Below are 18,292 nucleotides of genomic sequence, written 5' to 3' on the forward strand. Positions count from 1 at the left end.
GGTGCAATCCATCCCATCATCCAGATCATTAATGAAGATGTTGAACAAAACTGGCCCCAGGACCGGCCCCTGGGGCACTCTGCTTGAAACCGGCTGCCAACTAGACATCAAGCCGTTGATCACTACCCGTTGAGCCCGATGATCTAACCATCTTTCTGTCTACCTTATAGTCCGTTCATCCAGCCCATACTTCTTTACTTGCTGGCAAGAATACTGTGGGAGACCGTATCAAAAGCTTTGCTAAAGTCAAGATATATCATGTCCACCACTTTCCCCATATCCTTAGAGCCAGTTATCTCATCACAGAAGGCAATCAGGTTAGTCAGGCATGACCTGCCCTTCGTGAATCCATGCTGACTGTTCCTGATCACCTTCCTCTCCTCCAATAGCTGCTATTGGTGTTGATCTGTAACTCAGAAGAGCAAAGAATGGATCTTCCTGTTGTAGGATTTTCTTGGCTGTCTGTACAGCTCTCTCAGCCTCTTCATTTGCTTGTGGGTTATGGGGGCTGCTAGGAATATGATCAAAATCATATTTCACTTGGAATGACTTAAGTTCTGCTTCAGTGAATTCTGGTCCGTTGTCCATCACTCGTTGTTCTGGAACACCGAAATGAGCAAAAGGGCACTTCCGTTTCTTGATAACACTGCAACATGTTATGTCTTTCAAGGACATTATTTCTATATACCTGGAAAAATAATCCATGACGACCAGGTAATGATGTGCTCTGAATTTGCATAAATCTGCAGCTCGTTTCTTCCAAGGTCCATTGGGTCGAGCTGTTGTATGCAATGTAGTTGTAGCAATGGCAGTCTCAAGTTATTAGAGAAATAAGCTACGTGGGGGGGGGGCACATGAGGTCATGTCTCCCCCCTCCCAGATTTCTACCATGGAGGGAGTCGGGCTCAGCCCAGCTGAGGGAAACATGCCTAGGAAAGGCACCAACTCCTCGCACGCCCGCTGAGCCCAGCTAGGAGGCGGCTGGAGCAGGGAAGAGAGATGGGGCTGGCAGTGCAGTTCCACCAGAGGTGGCGCAGGGAAGCCCTCTGAGTCCAGTCCCTTCCTTGCCTGCAGCCACAGTTAAATGCTCAGCAGGAGGTGTCCGGAGCCCGCTCCGGCCCATGCTGCACTTGCAGCGGGGAGGCGATGGAAGAAGTAAGTGGGGAAGGAGCTATGAGGAGAGTGGGGGCAAGATGGTGCCAGCTTTGAGCGGGTGTGGGAGGTACAGGGGGAATGGGGCGGTCACATGGCCTCCCGAACCTTTAAATTGTTACTCCTCCCCCCCCCCCGCACACCATCAAGAGTTACGGGTCGTCTCTGGTACATGAGGTAATATCCCACCCACAGATCTCCACACCTACTTGCCTAGATCCAGTAACCACCCCAAACATACCAAGAAATCTGTTATCTATAGCCAGGCACTCAGATACCACAGAATATGCTCCGAGGAGAAGGTCTGGGATATACAGCTTAAAACCACCTTCACCAAACAAGGACACTCCACCAGAGAAGTAGACCTCATTACCAAATGGGAACCCAAATACCCCAAGCAAACCTGCTTCAATATAGAAATAAAATCCCCTCTGACCTCATAGAATCAGAGAATATCAGGGTTGGAAGGGACCTCAGGAGGTATCTAGTCCAACCCCCTGCTCAAAGCAGGACCAATTCCCAACTAAATCATCCCAACCAGGGCTTTGTCAAGCCTGACCTTAAAAACCTCTAAGGAAGGAGATTCCACCACCTCCCTAGGTAACCCATTCCAGTGCTTCATCACCCTCCTAGTGAAAAATTTTTTCCTAATATCCAACCTAAGCCTCCCCCACTGCAACTTGAGACAATTACTCCTTGTTCTGTCATCTGGTACCACTGAGAACAGTCTAGATCCGTCCTCTTTGGAACCTCCTTTCAGGTAGTTGAAAGCAGCTATCAAATCCCCCCTCATTCGTCTCTTCTGCAGACTAAACAATCCCAGTTCCCTCAGCCTCTCCTCAGAAGTCATGTGCTCCAGCCCCCTAATCATTTTTGTTGCCCTCCGCTGGACTCTTTCCAATTTTTCCACATCCTTCTTGTAGTGTGGGGCCCAAAACTGGACACAGTACTCCAGATGAGGCCTCACCAATGTCAAATAGAGGGGAATGATCACGTCCCTCGATCTGCTGGCAATGCCCCTACTTATACAGCCCAAAATGCCGTTAGCCTTCTTGGAAACAAGGGCACACTGTTGACTCATATCCAGCTTCTCATCCACTGTAACCCGTAGGTCCTTTTCTGCAGAACTGCTTCCTAGCCATTCGGTCCCTAGTCTGTAACAGTGAATGAGATTCTTCCGTCCTAAGTGCAGGACTCTGCACTTGTCCTTGTTGAACCTCATCAGGTTTCTTTTGGCCCAATCCTCTAATTTGTCTAGGTCCCTCTGTAGCCTATCCCTACCCTCCAGCATATCGACCATACCCCTAGTTGTTACCTACCACCCCACACCAGAAACCATACGGGGTATCATCAAACAACTGCAACTCATACTCAATGGGGACCCCATCCTGAAATAAATCTTTCCTGAACCCCATCTCCTGGCCTGCAGAACACCCCCCAACCTCATCATCACCAGCTCAAAGCAGCACCAGACCCTGCCAAAAAACAGATGCAAACTTGCAGACATATCTCCATTGGTACCACGATCAACACTCCACCCACCGCAACACACCTTTCAGGATCCCGGGATCCTACACATGCCTATCACAACATGTGGCATACCTTATCCAGTGCTCTAAATGCCCCCAATAACAACTATGTGGGTGAAACCAGACAATCACTAGGCTCTCGAATGAACTCACACAGGAAAATGATAAAAGACAAAAACACCACATCAGCTGTGGGTGAACACTTTTCACAAAGTGATCACTCTATATCTGATCTCTCAGTCCTCATCCTCAAAGGAAACCTGCACAACCCTTTCAAAAGATGAGCCTGGGAGCTTAAATTCATTACTCTGCTAAATCTAAATATCAAGGACTGAACAGAGACAGTGGATTTATGGCTTATTGTAACAATCTGTAACCCACTAATCTCCTCTTTTTCTCCTGTGACTACCGAGGTATTAATGGACCGCTCTACCTTGAATGGCCCCTTGAAATATGTACTAACTACTTATGCTAAACAATCTGTTCCACTTGTCTTTAGCTGTGACACTCTTTCCCAGCCCTGAAGAAGAGCTCTGTGTGGCTTGAAAGATTGTTTCTCCCATCAATAGAAGTTGGTCCAATAAACGATATTACCTCACCCACCTTGTCTCTCTGATAGGGATGTTGTTGTTAAAGGTTCTTTGTGTTATGTTGGTCTGTTAATTCTGCAATGTTCACACAGAGATATTTTATTCTTTATACATCTTTGCTGATGCCCAGCCACCACACTGACTGGTTAGCCCATTCACAGCATTTAGTTAGTCCTTGATGCTCATCATGGATGAGGTTTAGGATTCCTCATCTCATTTCATTTGGAATTACAATGCAGTTGCCTTTAATCATAAGTCCATTTGACTCACTTAATTGTCCAGGCATGGCAAAGTAGTCTCTCGTCACTTCCTTAGTGTCCTTTAGATACTTGGGCCAGCCACCCCAAATGTAATTTAGAACTTCCAGAAGTTGGGTGTCCCTCAAGATTGCTTTTTGTAGCGTTAGTAGTCTCTTTTCTGGCACTGGTCTGTATGTGTCCACAGCATGCACATCCGCCTTATGTCATCTTCAAGGTCAAGAGTAGTGAGTGTGATGCTGGGCTCTGTAACAGTGTTTGCTGCTACCAGATTTTTCCCAGGAACGTATTTAGCAATTGGGTTAAATCACATCAACGTTAGCCATAGACATTGGCATCTCAGCGGTGCTTGGTCCAGGTCTTTGCCCATTGTTGAGGGTTACAGGAGGTTTATGGTCTGTCATCAGTGTAAATTAATTCAGTCCACAGGGATATCTATAAAAGTTCTCACATGCCCATACGCTTGCCAGGCATGCCTTTTCAGTCTGTGCAGAGCGTTTTTCAGCTTCTGTAAGGGTGCAAGAGCAAAATGCAACTGGCTTCCATTCTGAGCCATGTTGTTGCAACAGTGCACCACCTAAGCCATAGATGCTTCTATCCACACTGATCTTTCGTGGGTTTGTTCACACCGTAGTACTAGAGAACTAGAGCTGTTGAAATGATTTCTTTTACCTTTTTGAAAGCTATTTCTTGATTTAGCCCCCATACTCAAGATGGGTTGGACTTTCATTCAAGTAGTTTTGCACTGTAGAAAGATCTTGTTGGTATCAACCAAGGTTATTTGCCATCCCCAGTACACATCTCAGTTCTGGTACATTAGTTGGTGCACTCAATTCTCGAATTGCCTTTATTTCCTCAGGGCTAGGACTGATTCCATGTCTGTCCCAAAATTTGATTGGGGTAGGCAGAAAATACATTTTTCCTTATTTAGCCTCAGTCGAGACTGACTGATTAGGCTTAGGACTCGGCTGAGGGTTCCGTTATATTCTTCCACTGAAGATCCATACATCAAAATATTGTCCATTAAAATTACAACTCCATTTGTGTTCCTTAACAGTTCTGCCATCTTTCTTTGAAAAATTTCAGGTGCAAAGTTAACTTTTGAATTTGCCAGAATCATAGAATATCAGAGGTGGAAGGAACCTCAGGAGATCATCTAATCCAACCCCCTGCTCAAAGCAGGACCAATCCCCAGACAGATTTTTAACCCAGTTCCCTAAATGGCCCCTTCAAGGATTGAACTCATAACCCTGGGTTTAGTAGGCCAATGCTCAAACCATTGAGCTATCCCTCCCCCCCGGCTGCTTGTGGCAGCTAGCTTAGAGAATACTGTAGCTCCTTTCATTTTGGGGAGGAAGTCATCCAGGGTTGGGAGGGTATATTTTTTCCCTCCCAACTGCTTCATTATTTCAAGATTACACAGATTCATATTTTTCCATTTTTCTGTATAACTGGTACCAACCTGCTCCATTCTTTTTAACTCTGTGAACTGTATGTACAGTACATGATTCAGCATTGTCTCTTAAGGTTAGTTGTAGTGGATCTCCTTTCAAAAGTCCAAAATCACCAAATATTCCATCGAGTTCTTCCACCTTTCTCGTTAGGCTACGACGCTGCTGCTAAGAAGGCTGTTGGTCTGTGGTCCTTTGATTGCATAGCTTTTGTCTTTATAAGGTGTTTCCATGGTGAATTGGCAGTTCAGAATAACTCCAGGGCTAGTCACAGCTGTGTCACTTGACTTCAGCTCTGAAAGGAGTTGAAGGTGATTGTAAGCCCCTTCTGAGATGACTGTGACATCAGCTCCTGAGTCAATTTTAAAGTCAGTATTCTTGCCATGAATTCAGTTTTGCTCTCCAGTCAGGCTCTGTCATCACAAGTCACAGATCCCAGAAACAGTCGCTCTTGATTGTCTGTAATATGAGTCAACTCCCTGACTGCTATGGTGTGGCAAGCAGCTGCAAAACATCCACATTTCATGCATTTATTACACCTTGTACCTCTGTCTGAACATGCATCATCTCCTGGGATATGACCTTTTCTACAGCTTGTGCATGTAGGCTTGAATTTGTCCCTCTCAGCTTGGGATTTCTCTCTCCTTGTCTCAGGGGTTTTATGATGATGATTTTTAAATACTCAAGTATCTGTTTATAGCTTCTATGCTAGTTTCAGGTTTTTCAAGTTGCTCCTGCCTTTTTTTCTGTTTGAGTAATTCTGATTGCTTTCCTATCGGTATAGCTGTGGCTAGGGTCCTCTCTCTCTTCAGTGGTAGCTGCTGTGAATGGTTTTTATCTATTAACCCAATAACCAGCCTGTCTCTGATAGCTTCATGTTTTACATTCCCAAAATCACAGTTTTCAGGCAATGTATTGCAAAACTCTTATAAAATATTCAACATTTCCCCCTGGTTCTTGAATTCTCTGTTGGAAACATGCCACATTTCTCTGAGTTACAAAGTATGCATCAAACATAGCCGGAACCCATAGTCATCTTTGTGACTGACTTCAGTCAAGTCAAAGGATTTAAAGATATGCTCTGTCTGCTTCTCCATAGCATAAATTACAGAAGATACCTGGATATCTCCAGTTTCTCTGTGGAGTTTGTTTACAATGCATACTCGTGCAAAACACTGCGTCCAGTTTGTCCATTGTGAAAATTTGTCAAAGCTGAAATTCTCTGAGCATTGAAGAGTGGCGTGTTGATGAGATCCTGCAACCTTTTTTTGCTTTGTTCCCTCTGTTTGCAACCTTTGTTGTTGTTTTACTTCTGTTTCTGTTCTTAGTTTCCTCCTGACACCGTGTCATGTTCCTCTACCAGATATGGACTGGCTACAGGGCTTGCTATACAAATTGGCTGTGTTCAACATAAGATCCTTTAGTGCTCTGCCAGGTGTGGATGAGGTTGGTTTAAATAAGGTCTTTGACACACAGTGCTCGCTAGTGATTGAATAATGTAATACAGTTCAGCATTTCATGACAGGCAGTAGGATCCCTGCTGCAGAAGATGCACTGAGCAGTGTCTCTGTCTCTCCTTGCTATGAAGGATTTGGCCCTTTAAAATAAGAAAATTGTGCACCTTGTGATTTATATTACTGTAGCATCTAGAAGCCTGGACTGGGACCAGGGCCCCATTGTGCTAGGTAATGTACAGACCTGGAGTAAGAGACAGCCTGCCCAGCCCTGCAGAGCTTACAGTCTAAATAGACAAGACAGACACAGGCTAGGAGGGGAAACAGGCACAGAGCGGGGAAGTGACTTGCTAAAGGTCACAGAGCAGGTACATGGCAGAGCTGGGAATAGAAACTAGGCCTTCTGAGTTACCAGCCAGTGCCTGACCCACTGGCCTAGGCTACCAGCCTACAGTTATCTACTCTAGAAACCGGCCCACTAACTTCATCATGTAAATATAAAGTTAGACCAAGATTCAGAGATTTCCGATTTCTTTGCCAATGAATCACGTGTGAGAAACCAGGTCCACTTCTAGGTCTAATATCTGAGCAGCTTTTGTTTGTTCCTGTACCAAGAGCAATAACACAATTCTACGCACCAGTTATTTCACTGCACGGCTGAAAGTCTTTTTTTAAAAAAAGGAAGAACCAGCATTCTTAAAAGCAAAAGAATTTGGGCCAGATTTTCAGAAGTGTTCAGTAGCCACACCTGGGCCCCGATTTTCAGAAAAGCTCTGCTTCCATGTAGGCATTTAATGAGGGCCTATGACAGGGTGTACTTTGGACCAGAGGCCCCCTGCTGGAGGCCCTGTGGTCCTACCACATCCCACCCCAGCAAAAGAGCAGAAGAGGTGAGTCCTCCAGGCTGCCTGGAGAGGCTGCAGGGAGCAGCCAATCAGTGCATAGCGGGCTCATAAAAGGAGCTGCTAGAGAGAACAGATCAGTTTGCTGGTTGGCGCCAGAGGTGCAAGGATGGTGTTCCTGGCTGGCTGCAGGAGCTTCAGGGCTTGACAGATCAGTGCTGACTGTAGCCAGGCAAGCCAGGAAGGTACTGGGGCTAAAAAGGGAAGTGGCCCAGGAAGGCACAGCAGCAAGTAGTTAAAGGGAAGCAGCAGGTGGCTGATCCTTATAGGGTCCCTTGGTTGGGACCCAGAGCAGTGGGTGGTCCCAGGTCCCCGCCCCACTAGCTACTAGGGAAGTGGCTTAAGCACTGAGCAAGGGAGTAACAGAATGAATGGCAGCTACCAGTGTGGCTTGACGTCTTCCCCCCTGGGGGTGGGAAGTGAAGTCACATGAACACATCTCTGAACACTGGATCTTCACTGATCTAGGAGAGCAACAGTGACTGGGGTGAAGTTGAGGGAGAGGTGTGTTAAGGGAATATTTGGTTGTTGGACTTTCACACGGTAAGGTGAGAAACTGAGGCCAAGGACACTGCCCAGCGTACTCTGGGGGGGGGCATGTTTGCCTATGGTCAGATGCTTTCGAATCACAGTTGTGGTGTTTGCCCATGTTAATGCTAGGTTGTTTTTCCCTTTTTATTAAAGGTTTTCTTTGCTATACACAGCCTCAGTGCTTGTGAGAGGGGAAGTGTTGCCTCTCAGAGGTGCCCAGGGTCAGAGGGGAGGCAGTTAATTTTCCCACATTACTGGCTGGGAGCTCGAGCCCCTAAATACTGAATCTGCCTGTTGCTGACATCACTGGCAGAATGGTTCCAATTCTAACAAACACCAAGCTGGTATATCCCCCAATGGGACAATGTGCATCATAGGGAAATCCTAGTCCTTCCTGAATAGCCACTGGGTGGGGAGGGGGCTTCTTGCCGTGGGAGCAGGAATAAATATTCAGACCTCACCCCCTCTCTATGCTACAAAGCCCATTTCCATGGGGGCTCCCTGAGCAAGGATTTCACAGACCTAGCAGCTCCCTGAATAATCTCTCTCTAATGGCCTGCCTGTTGAGTTTGTGCTGGAGTTTGACCTATAGGCACAATATTATATTCTTCTGGTGGTTCTATCTATCCACGGCATGCAGACAGTCTACACCTAGAGGTGGCCCAGCATGGACAGACTTGATTTACCAGCACAGTGTGACAGGTGAACAGCAGGTGACAGTAACCGAGGAGCCAGGGGAATGTTTTAAACATTCATTTTCCAGATAGCTGAAGTCAGCCTGCAGGGGCTTACAGTTCTGGGGCACGGAGCTTTATCCTTTTACAGCATTTCACAGGGGAAATGACTCTAATGAACAGATGAAAGGAACAAAGCGTGTTTGACCTGCATGGCAGCTTTGAAAGGTGCTTTTCTAAATACATTGGACATGCTCTAATTGGTTAGGCATTGGGGAAAATACTGCAAAATGTGAGGTGCTAACACAGCGTATTTTAGTCTTGAGACGACAGTCTCAATGGGTCACATCCGCTCCTTGACTTCGTGCTCTGCAAGAGATGAAAGGATGGGGAGAATCTATTCCTCTGGCCAGTACTGAGGTGCAGAGAAGGAGCTGGAACCCCTGTGGTTATTCTGTTTTCTTTCCCATACAGTCTACACACTGGTTTTGTGATGGTATAACTATGTAGGGTCAGGGTGTGACTTCTCTACTGAAACAGTGAAGTCAGTACAACTCCCACGAGTGTGGGCACAGTTCTATCCGTTTACAAGTGATTGATACTGGGATACCTTATTCCCCTTTTCATCTGGGAATAGCTGCATTGGCATGAAGCACCTTTAGGCTTTGTGTACACTTCAGAGCCTTAGGCCGGTGCGGCCCCTAGTATAGACAGAGCGTCCGTAGCCAGGAGGAGTTTTTCTGCCAGTGTAGGAACATCTCTTCCCCGAACAATGTTAGCTGTGCAGACAGCACTCGTCTTTTGCTGGCGAGGAGGGTGGGTTGTTTTTTTTTTTTTTCATTTAAACAGGCAGCATTGGGCTTCTAGAACCCAATTATTCAGGAGCCTTTCAATAGGATGCCTCAAGGACTTAGCAGCTTTGAAAGTCCCACCTGCAGCATATGAATTGAGTGGTTACCTAGCACCATGCGCCACGTCCCTCCTCCGTGATTAGCAACGAGATGTGTTTGTTCTTAGGGGAGCTCTGAATTTGAGTTGTGGTTGCAGGGAGCTGGCCGGAAGAGTATTTCACACTTGTTCCCCCTCTGGTGCCTCCTTTGCATTTTGAGCTGTGACCTTGTATAGTGCTGTTACACACACAAAACTACCTGAAACGAACGTTAAGGTTGCAAAGCCAAGCGCTCCAAAATGCCAGATTTGAAGGTTGCCCGTGCAGGCTTGATTCAGCCCCTTTGTGTGTATGAATTATGATACTGTCTTTAATTACACCATCAAATACTACGTTTTCGAGAAGTCAGTGTACAGGCTGGACAATATTTTGTTTTCTCCTGGTGGTTCAATGTATGGCCCCAGGCCTTGTTCTCTGTGTGCTATTCAAACCCTGCTCCGAAGACGGAGTGATTAATTGTCTCAGGGGCTTCTGTGCTGTGAGTGCTTCACAAACAGGACTGAAGTTATCTTCACAACACCCCTGTGAGGTCCAGGGATGGTGGTATCCCCCTTGTACAGACAGGGAACAATGGCACAGAGATATAGGTCAATTTGGGGTGCCTAGTTTGAGACACCTGGGATCTGATTGTTCTGCATATGTAGCATTCTGTTTTATAGCAGGTCACATGTTCACAGCACGGCTCCCTTTAACTTCAGTTGCAGATGTGAGCACTCAGCTCTTCTGCTATTCAGACCCCTGGGCAACCCAGAAAATGAGGATAGCTTTGGTTTAAGTGACATGCCCAGTATCACACAGTAACCTTGTGGCAGAGGCAGGGATAGAATCCAGTTCACCAGAGTGGCATTAAACTGCCCTAACCAGGAGATCTTCGTTTCTCTTCCTGCTGTCCCCTGCCTCATTCACTACACACCTTCCAACTTCTGCCACAAACAAGGCGGGGATCCTATAGACAACAGCCTCCTCAACTGCACAATTGTTGGGAAGCACATGCTGAGAGTCCTTAAGATTGTCGTTAATTCTTTTGTTAACTCTGGCCTGCATAAACCACACATACCTCATAGCTGAGGTTTATGAAACAGCTGTCTCTCAGTGGGACCTATGATACCCTGACGCCTCTTGTCTTTACACAATGCATTCTGATCAGCAGCTGATCTCGTGTTCATCCCTGAGTTTCTCCTGAAGACTATTTTAAATTCCTCTGAAACAAATGGAGGGCCGCAACCTGAAACAAACTCTTCAGGGAACATACTCTGTAATGTTTCAGGAGTATTTGCAACAGAAGTGTTCGTCGTGTGCTGCATCAAGCCACCTGGAATGAGAGCAGCTGTATTTGCATACTGTGGAGTCTTTGCAAGGCCTTAGTTGTCCACTGGTGCATGTGACATGGAGCAAGTGTCTGGCATGTTTGTGGTTGCCTGCTCTCTCTCCCTCGGGATGAACCTGGCCGTCATCTACATGCCTAGCACAATGGGGCCACAATCTTAATTGGAGCCTGAAATATCATTAATACATAATTCACAATGGCTACTTAACTTTTCTGTAGCCTGCTGTGCATCTGACTTCCAAAAGTAACTTTGGGTCTGTCGACACTGCAATTAGTCACCCGCGGCTGGCCCGTGCCCGCTGGCTTGGGCTAAGGGGTTCATTGCGGTGGAGATGTTTGCAGGGTCCTAGGGCCCAGACCCGAGCCTGAACACCTACACTGCCCCTTAGCCTGAGCCCTGGGAGTCTGAGTCAGTTGGCATGGGCCAGGCTCAGGTTTTTAGCTGCAGTAAAGACGTACCCTACAAGTCGAGCTTTTCCCTATCACTGGGCCTCAGTGACGTTGAAGAAATTCAACCGGCATCCTAACTTGCAAGCTATTGGTATTACTACCAATATGCCCAAGAGCAAGCAAGCAATCTCTCCTGACAGCTCCATTTCTCTAGAGGAATAAGAATGACTCCCTCACCTTCTGTGTCATTTGACTCTCCCAAAAGAATATATTCGAATGGAAGGTGGTGAATGCGCTGGGTTGAGATTTAGGTGTTCTGGGTTCAGTTCTCGGCTCTGCTGCAGCCTTCCTGTGTGGCCTTGGGCAAATCACTTAGCCCTCCTGTGCCTCCGTTCTCTTGGGTTAATATAGCAGGGAAGACATCAGCTCAGGTTAGCCGCTCAGGGTAATGCCTATAGGGCTGTCGGAAGCGGAACTTGACCCGCTAACCCAAGTTAAAAGCGGAGCTGCAATGCGTTCACTACCACCTTAACCCGAGGTAAGAACACACCTTTTCCCCCACAGCGTAGCAGTATACTTAGATACAGTACCTTGTGTTGTGCATGACTGAGGAGAAATGCCAAGTATTGCACTTAGGAAGGAATAATCAATTGCCCAAATACAAACTGGGAAATGACTGCCTAGGAAGGAGTACTGCAGAAAAGGATCTGGGGGTTATAGTGGATCACAGATTAAATAAGAGTTAACAATGTAACACTGTTGCAAAACGAACATCATTCTGGGATGTATTAGCAGGAGTGTTGTATGCAAGACACGAGAAGAAATTCTTCTACTCTGCTCCATGCTGATAAGGCCTCGGCTGGAGTATTGTGCCCAGTTCTGGGCACTATGTTTCAGCAAAGATGTGGATAAATTGGAGAAAGTCCAGAGGGGAGCAACAAGTTGCAGTGGGGGCAACCAAGGAGCTAATTTGGCCCATTCACTCGGCGTGTTGAAAATGCATCAGTAATGCAGTTGGGTTTTCCCAGTATTTCTTTTAATTGTGATTGGCATCTTTAGGAGAAGGGCAAAGAAGAGTAGAGGGGGAAGGTGGGTAGGGAGGGGCACTGAGTGAAGGCTGGAGGTCTGCTCACGGGGAGGAGGACAGGGAATTGTCGCTCAGACAGTGACATTTTGAGGTAGGTGGCTAGGGATGGGATTTTCAGAAGTGCTCAGCGCTGGCCAACTCTGTTCCCATTGAAGGCAATGAGGATTTCCCCCCTGGGTTCACTAGCGCTGAGTTAGGCCTAGGCTGAATGCATCTGAAAATCCCACCTGTATCTTGGAGTTCTGGGAACATCATAAAGCCCTTGTGCTTCACCACCCCAAACCCCAGATTGAGTGTTAACCCCCAGTTCAGTTACCTGCTGAGTCAGTATTTTCCAGGCCCTTCTGCTCCTCTCACACAAACCTTTACACGTGAAGCCGGTTTTCCACGTGTGCATTGCTTGTACAGCCTGAACAAGTGCCTTGCCCCCTGCACTGCTGACCAGGGAGCCTCCAGCCGCGACATGGAGTCATTCCAAAACAGCCTGGGAAGCAAGCGCACAGCCCTGGGGGCAGGTAGATGGAAAACGCACGTACCTATTAGAGGGACGGAATCCGAGGTGGCAGGCATGATCTCCGCCACAAGCAGCATGAACACGGTCAGGGACAGCAGGACAGTGATGCCTGGGATGGAAAAGAAAGGAAGAGTCTGACCTTTGCTGAACTGGTGTGGCCATTCCACTAACATCTTGGCTATGAAATAAAACCCCGGCCTGGTCACTAGCTAAGCAAGCCCGTCTCCAGCTCATCTCCACTTCCGCCTCTCCAAGAGAAGAGTCTCTGCTGGGCAAGATGCATCCTCCAGTGCATCTTCATCTCCTCTCTGTCCCCCTTCTCGCCAGTTTCCCTATTTGCCTGGGCTGCCAATAACTCTCGATCCAGAGCTCTGTCCCTCCGGCACTGCAAACACAATCACTGCCACCTTGCCCGTGTACCTGGTGGCCTTGACGCTTCCACTCTGAACTCCACCATTTCCTCTTGCCCTGCCTACTCTAGCTCTCTTTACTCTGGCCTCCTCAAATCCCAGCTCTTCACTGTGCAGGTAACCGTGCTTCCTAGCTTCTCACCGGTACGCCCAAGGGAGATAAATTCAGACTCCCTCCTCCAACAAACCGCAGGTCTCAAAGTGGTCTCAGAGTTCCACCCGGTCTGTCATTGCCCCAGGATTTATCGTGTTTCATAGACGAGACTGGATTTTAAGGCCAGAAGAATCCATTAGGAGCACCTAGCGTGAGCTCCTGCAGACCAGAGAAGGTCCATCTACTAACTACAGGTGGGATTCTGAACAGCACGCCGCGGTGGCCCATCTCTGCTCCCATTAATGTCAATGGGTTTTGACCATGGATGTCAATGGTGGCGGAGAATGCTGAGCACTTTTGAAACTCCCATTCTAATCTGGATTCTGACCCCTTACTCATCTTGTCATATGTCCCTCCATGAGTAACCCCCCAGGACCAGTGGGTCTCCTTGTAGAGTGAGGCACTACTCTGCATGAGCCAAGTATCACAGTCGGGTCCTTAGAGCTCTGAAACTTTGTTCAAATACTCTTTTAACATCCCCTAGACAGACCCAGATGTCACAACCTTTGTTTCCTAGCTTGGTGGTTCAGTCCCTTTTAGCCTTGTGTAATCACTGTTCATCTCAGGAAGCCTTTGTTGCTTTCAACCTCTCCATGCATGTGCCCAGGCCTATCCCCAAGACCTGCTTTCTCTAGCCTTGTGACTTGGCATGAACACCAGGCTTCAGAAGAAAGAGACGGTTGCCCTAACCCACTGTTCCACCTAGTCCAGTGAAGATGTCTAACTCTATCCTGCAGAACTGGTAAATCGCATTCATTTTTCAAAGCACGGACCAAGAGAATAATCCGAATCAAGGCTGGCCACTTATTAATACCTAATATCAGCAAGAAGCTGTATCACCACATTGCTCAGATCGATACGAATGGCTGAGCTTACATAGAGCCGAATCAATAGGGCTACCTGCTGTCGGTGCTCATTAATGTCAGTGGCGGTTCCTCAAGCTGACCCAAAGAAAGCCGTCTTGCTACAGCGTCTGCAGCTTTGAGTGGGCTCCCCCCATGGGAAGTCCCTACAAGCCAAGGTCCATAGCAGGCATTTGACGCTCCCTTTTATGCCAAATCTTTCGGAAGAGCTGAGGAATTAATTTTCCTTACCTAAAGAGATCTTCTCTCCCGAGTCAGCAGGCAACAGGAAAACCAGCAGTGCCAAGCCAGATATAAGGACACAGGGAATCAGTAAGTTCAAGCCGTAGTAGAGGGTGCGCCGGCGCATGGTTACCGTGTACGTCACATCTGGATACGGTTCTTTACAGCACTCATAGTACAGCTCGTTCCTCTTCCCTGGGACACCTGCGCAGGAGGAAACCAGAGGTGGAGAGAGCGGCGGTTGGCCTGATATCTGGAGCTGTGTAGCACTCAACTCCGAGTCAACACTTCACGCCTCGGAGCATCGGACCCAATGTTCAAAGGCATTCTGTTTAGATCATTGTTAGTACATGTATTACTGTAGCACCTAGTGGCCTCAGAGAGATGGGCCCTATGGTGCTAGAAGCTGTACATATGGTAAGAGACAGCACCTGCCCCAAAGAGCTTACAGTCTAAATAGACAAAGGGTGGGATGGGGAAAGAGAGGTGAAGTGACTTGCCCAGGGTCACGCAAAAGGTCAGTGGCAGAGGTGGACTCCCGACTCCCATCACTAGGTCACACTGCCTCTCAAAGAGCCACTTTCCCATCAATAGAACTAGTTCAGTGGTGTAAGCCGCTAGCTGCCAAAACCCTCAAACTGTAGGTTCAAATCCCAACAGGCATCTTTATTTTTTTAAGGTAAAGGAAGTTATTAGAATGAAGTTTGCACTCGGTGTGTGTGTGTGTGTGTGTGTGTGTATGAGACATTAAAAATATAGATCTGTTCTGTGCTGTGTAGCTATTAAAGATCTCACGACTCTTTGGTTTGCTCTAAGATTCTTGGTCAAAACTTCCCATCTTCCACTACTGTGCAGTATGACTTCTGCTGGCTGGCTCACTCCACTCCGACCATAGGCAGTAGAGAAATGAGTCCTATGTCCTAAACCGCTTTGAGATTAAAGGAGCTATAGAAATATAAACAGATCGTTTCCCTGTCACTTTGCTCACTGTATACATGTAGTGACTACAGGATTTGCAAATATAATTATTATTCCGAGCTGGCATATTGGTTTTCAATTTTTATTTTTGGAAACAATATAACTGGAACAGGGCATAGCAGGGCCCCCCTTGGTCCGGCTTCTGCTCTGCTCCAAAAATCACTCCGAGACCTTCTGGTTCAGCAGTCACGGGTGCAGTTTATTTACAGGGTGCAATCCCACCACCTTCCCACCATATACAGCACGGGGGCTTCCCAGCGTCTATAGCCAGGAGAGACGCGCTTCCACGCTCTGGCTTCCCCCTTTCCATCTGCCCCCCGGCTTCCTTCCTCTGAGGCTTTTGTGCAGCCCCAGGCTAATTAGGTAGGCTGCTGTTTCCCCTTTGTCAATCAGGTACAGGTGGCTCTAGCCAGCTCCAATTTACCTCCCTTAATTGGAGCTGGAGTGACAGAGGGCTGGCTTAGCGGTCCGTGCCCAACACCCTGTCACAAGAACTCATTAATGGAGAGACATATTGCAGCTGAATTACAGCAGACTCATCCTTCGTACATTCAGCCAGTTTTTCACAGCTGAGTTCTCTTCAGCAGGAAAAACCGAATGTTAGACAGATGGTAGTTTTTGCAGTTAAGGTTGTAACTCACTGTCTTTTTTATAAGTTCCTTTCCCCCAGCGTTGGCAAAACTCAAGTGATCCAGCTGAAATTTCTTCTGTGCCACCCTGACAGATGGGGGGGGGGGGGGGGGATATGGAAGGTTTGGTAGCCCTCGGACGGGCATTCAGCTAGGGCGGTGTGGAAGATCAGAGCTGGAAAACTGTCTGCACATTTTCTGAAAATTCATCTAGAAAACAGCTTGGCTTAGGAACCCCCTGAGAATTGGTGCCTTTGTTTTTTGGAAAGGTGGCATGGTTAATGATCTGGTTTGTGTGAAACGGAGAGCACCATGAGATTTCACACACACCCTGTACCATCTATGAAGTCTGTTCCACATATTCGCATGCTAATACACCCCCACAAGCACTCTCCGTGCAGTTTGCGGAGGGCAATTCAGCTCACTTCTTAGAATGATACGGGCCAGAATTTCAGAAGGGTGTGCGGGGATTCTCCATTGTCCCCCTTTTGAAAACGGGACCTATAATATGCATTGAAATGTCACCGTGACTTTTGTACGAGAGAACTGAAAATCCCAAGGTGATTCTCAGGGCAGGTCTTCACTACGGGGGGGGGGGGGGGGGGTCGATTTAAGATACGCAAATTCGACGTATCGCAGCCGACTTACCCCGCTGTAGGGACAGCGGCAAAATCAACCTCTGTGGCTTCCCGTCGACGGCGCTTACTCCCACCTCCGCTGGTGGAGTAAGAGCGTCGATTCGGGGATCGATTGTCGCGTCCCAACGGGACGCGATAAATCGATCCCCGAGAGGTCGATTTCTACCCGTCGATTCAGGCGGGTAGTGTAGACCTAGCCTCAGACGCACCCATTCTGTGACACCGCAGCTAAGGACGTAAAGACAGGTAAGCTGAAGGGAAGATGGAGAGAGCCTTAGTTAATGATTCTGTGTTTTGTTTTTAGAAAACAGACTCAGAATGTCAGGAAATTCAAAGGGTTTGTTTTTAATTAAGGAAAACTGGAAAAGTCAAAGGACAAAAATGCAAAGTTCAGGTAACCCAGGCCACGTCGGCATCACCTCCATGGCTGTGTTTTCAGTACTTTGGAGATGGGAACGTAAAGTTCCTGCTACTCCCAACCTCACAGTAGCCTTCTCTCTCTCTCTCTCTCTCCTCACCTTCTATTTAATAAGAAGCCTGCTTAGCCGGCCAGGGAAATCTAACCTTGCAACTATTTGCTGTGACAAGCTACAAGCAGTCCTGGGCATCCCAGCCATGGTAAGAGGAGATTTACCCTCAGACTGGCTGCAGGACGATTAGCGTCATGGGCTGTAGACTGTGCCTCTAATTTTCTAGCAGCTGAACTGCAAATGTGACAGATGCTGCCATGTCCTAGCATTTGTTGTTCTTTCGCTCTTTTCCCTGTTTTGTGTTGGTCTGGTTTGCTCATCAGGTCAGACTTTTGACTGAACCGGAAAGATGCCAGCTTGAACATGGTGGCTTGCCCACGGGCTGGAGAGCCTGGGGCTACGCCAATTCTGAGCCCTACCTGAGAGGAATTAGGTGATTTCCAGTCTGAAAGGCAGCAGGAAGCTGCAGGCGAGGGGTGTTTTGGAGACGGTCGCTGAAACTATTAGAGACAGGAAACGGGGGGAAGAGGAGACTGTGGAGCTGGGGCTGGTGGAAGGGGCAGCTCTGAGGAGCACGTTTGGCTCCTGTAGCACCTTAGCCAGGGAAAGCCTGCAAGGGAGAGTTAAAGAGGGGAGTTCTTAAAGGGGCCTAGATGAAGGAGAAACAGGTGTGACAGCCACAGAGACAACCCTACCTCCAAGGGAGTGCTCGGGGGGTAGGGAACGGAAACGGGTATCTACAGTTTGCCTTCCCCACCCTTAGTGACTGATGTCTGGAGACACTGCGGCTTTCAATAGTTGTCCATCACACCCAGTGTGCAGTAGACTGTTGACAGCCTGATCCTGCAGTTGACAATGTCCACAGTGGCAGCAGAGACTCAGCACCCATCACCTTTTTCTCCTCTGGTTGTATCATCTGGATCTTCTCTTCCTTCACTGTGCACTGTTTTGCTTTTAGAGTAGCAGCCGTGTTAGTCTGTATCCGCAAAAAGAAGAACAGGAGGACTTGTGGCACCTTAGAGACTAACAAATTTATTAGAGCATAAGCTTTCGTGGACTACAGCCCACTTCTTCGGATGCATCCGAAGAAGTGGGCTGTAGTCCACGAAAGCTTATGCTCT

At 47.6% G+C, this 18,292-nt stretch overlaps 1 protein-coding gene across 1 annotated transcript in view; it reads right to left on the bottom strand.

Annotated features, from left to right (window-relative positions):
- Nucleotides 1–18,292, bottom strand: part of LOC101936924 (neuronal acetylcholine receptor subunit alpha-7-like) — a 106,916-nt gene that overhangs the window by 21,972 nt on the left and 66,652 nt on the right. Inside the window, exons 7-8 of the mRNA XM_005278889.5 lie at nt 14,466–14,660; nt 12,830–12,916 (exon numbers count right to left, since the gene is read on the bottom strand). Coding sequence (XP_005278946.1) covers nt 12,830–12,916; nt 14,466–14,660 — 282 coding nt within the window. The remainder of the gene's footprint in view (nt 1–12,829; nt 12,917–14,465; nt 14,661–18,292) is intronic.

Source organism: Chrysemys picta, chromosome 6 (assembly GCF_011386835.1).
Source record: "Chrysemys picta bellii isolate R12L10 chromosome 6, ASM1138683v2, whole genome shotgun sequence".
Lineage (NCBI taxonomy): Eukaryota > Metazoa > Chordata > Testudines > Emydidae > Chrysemys > Chrysemys picta.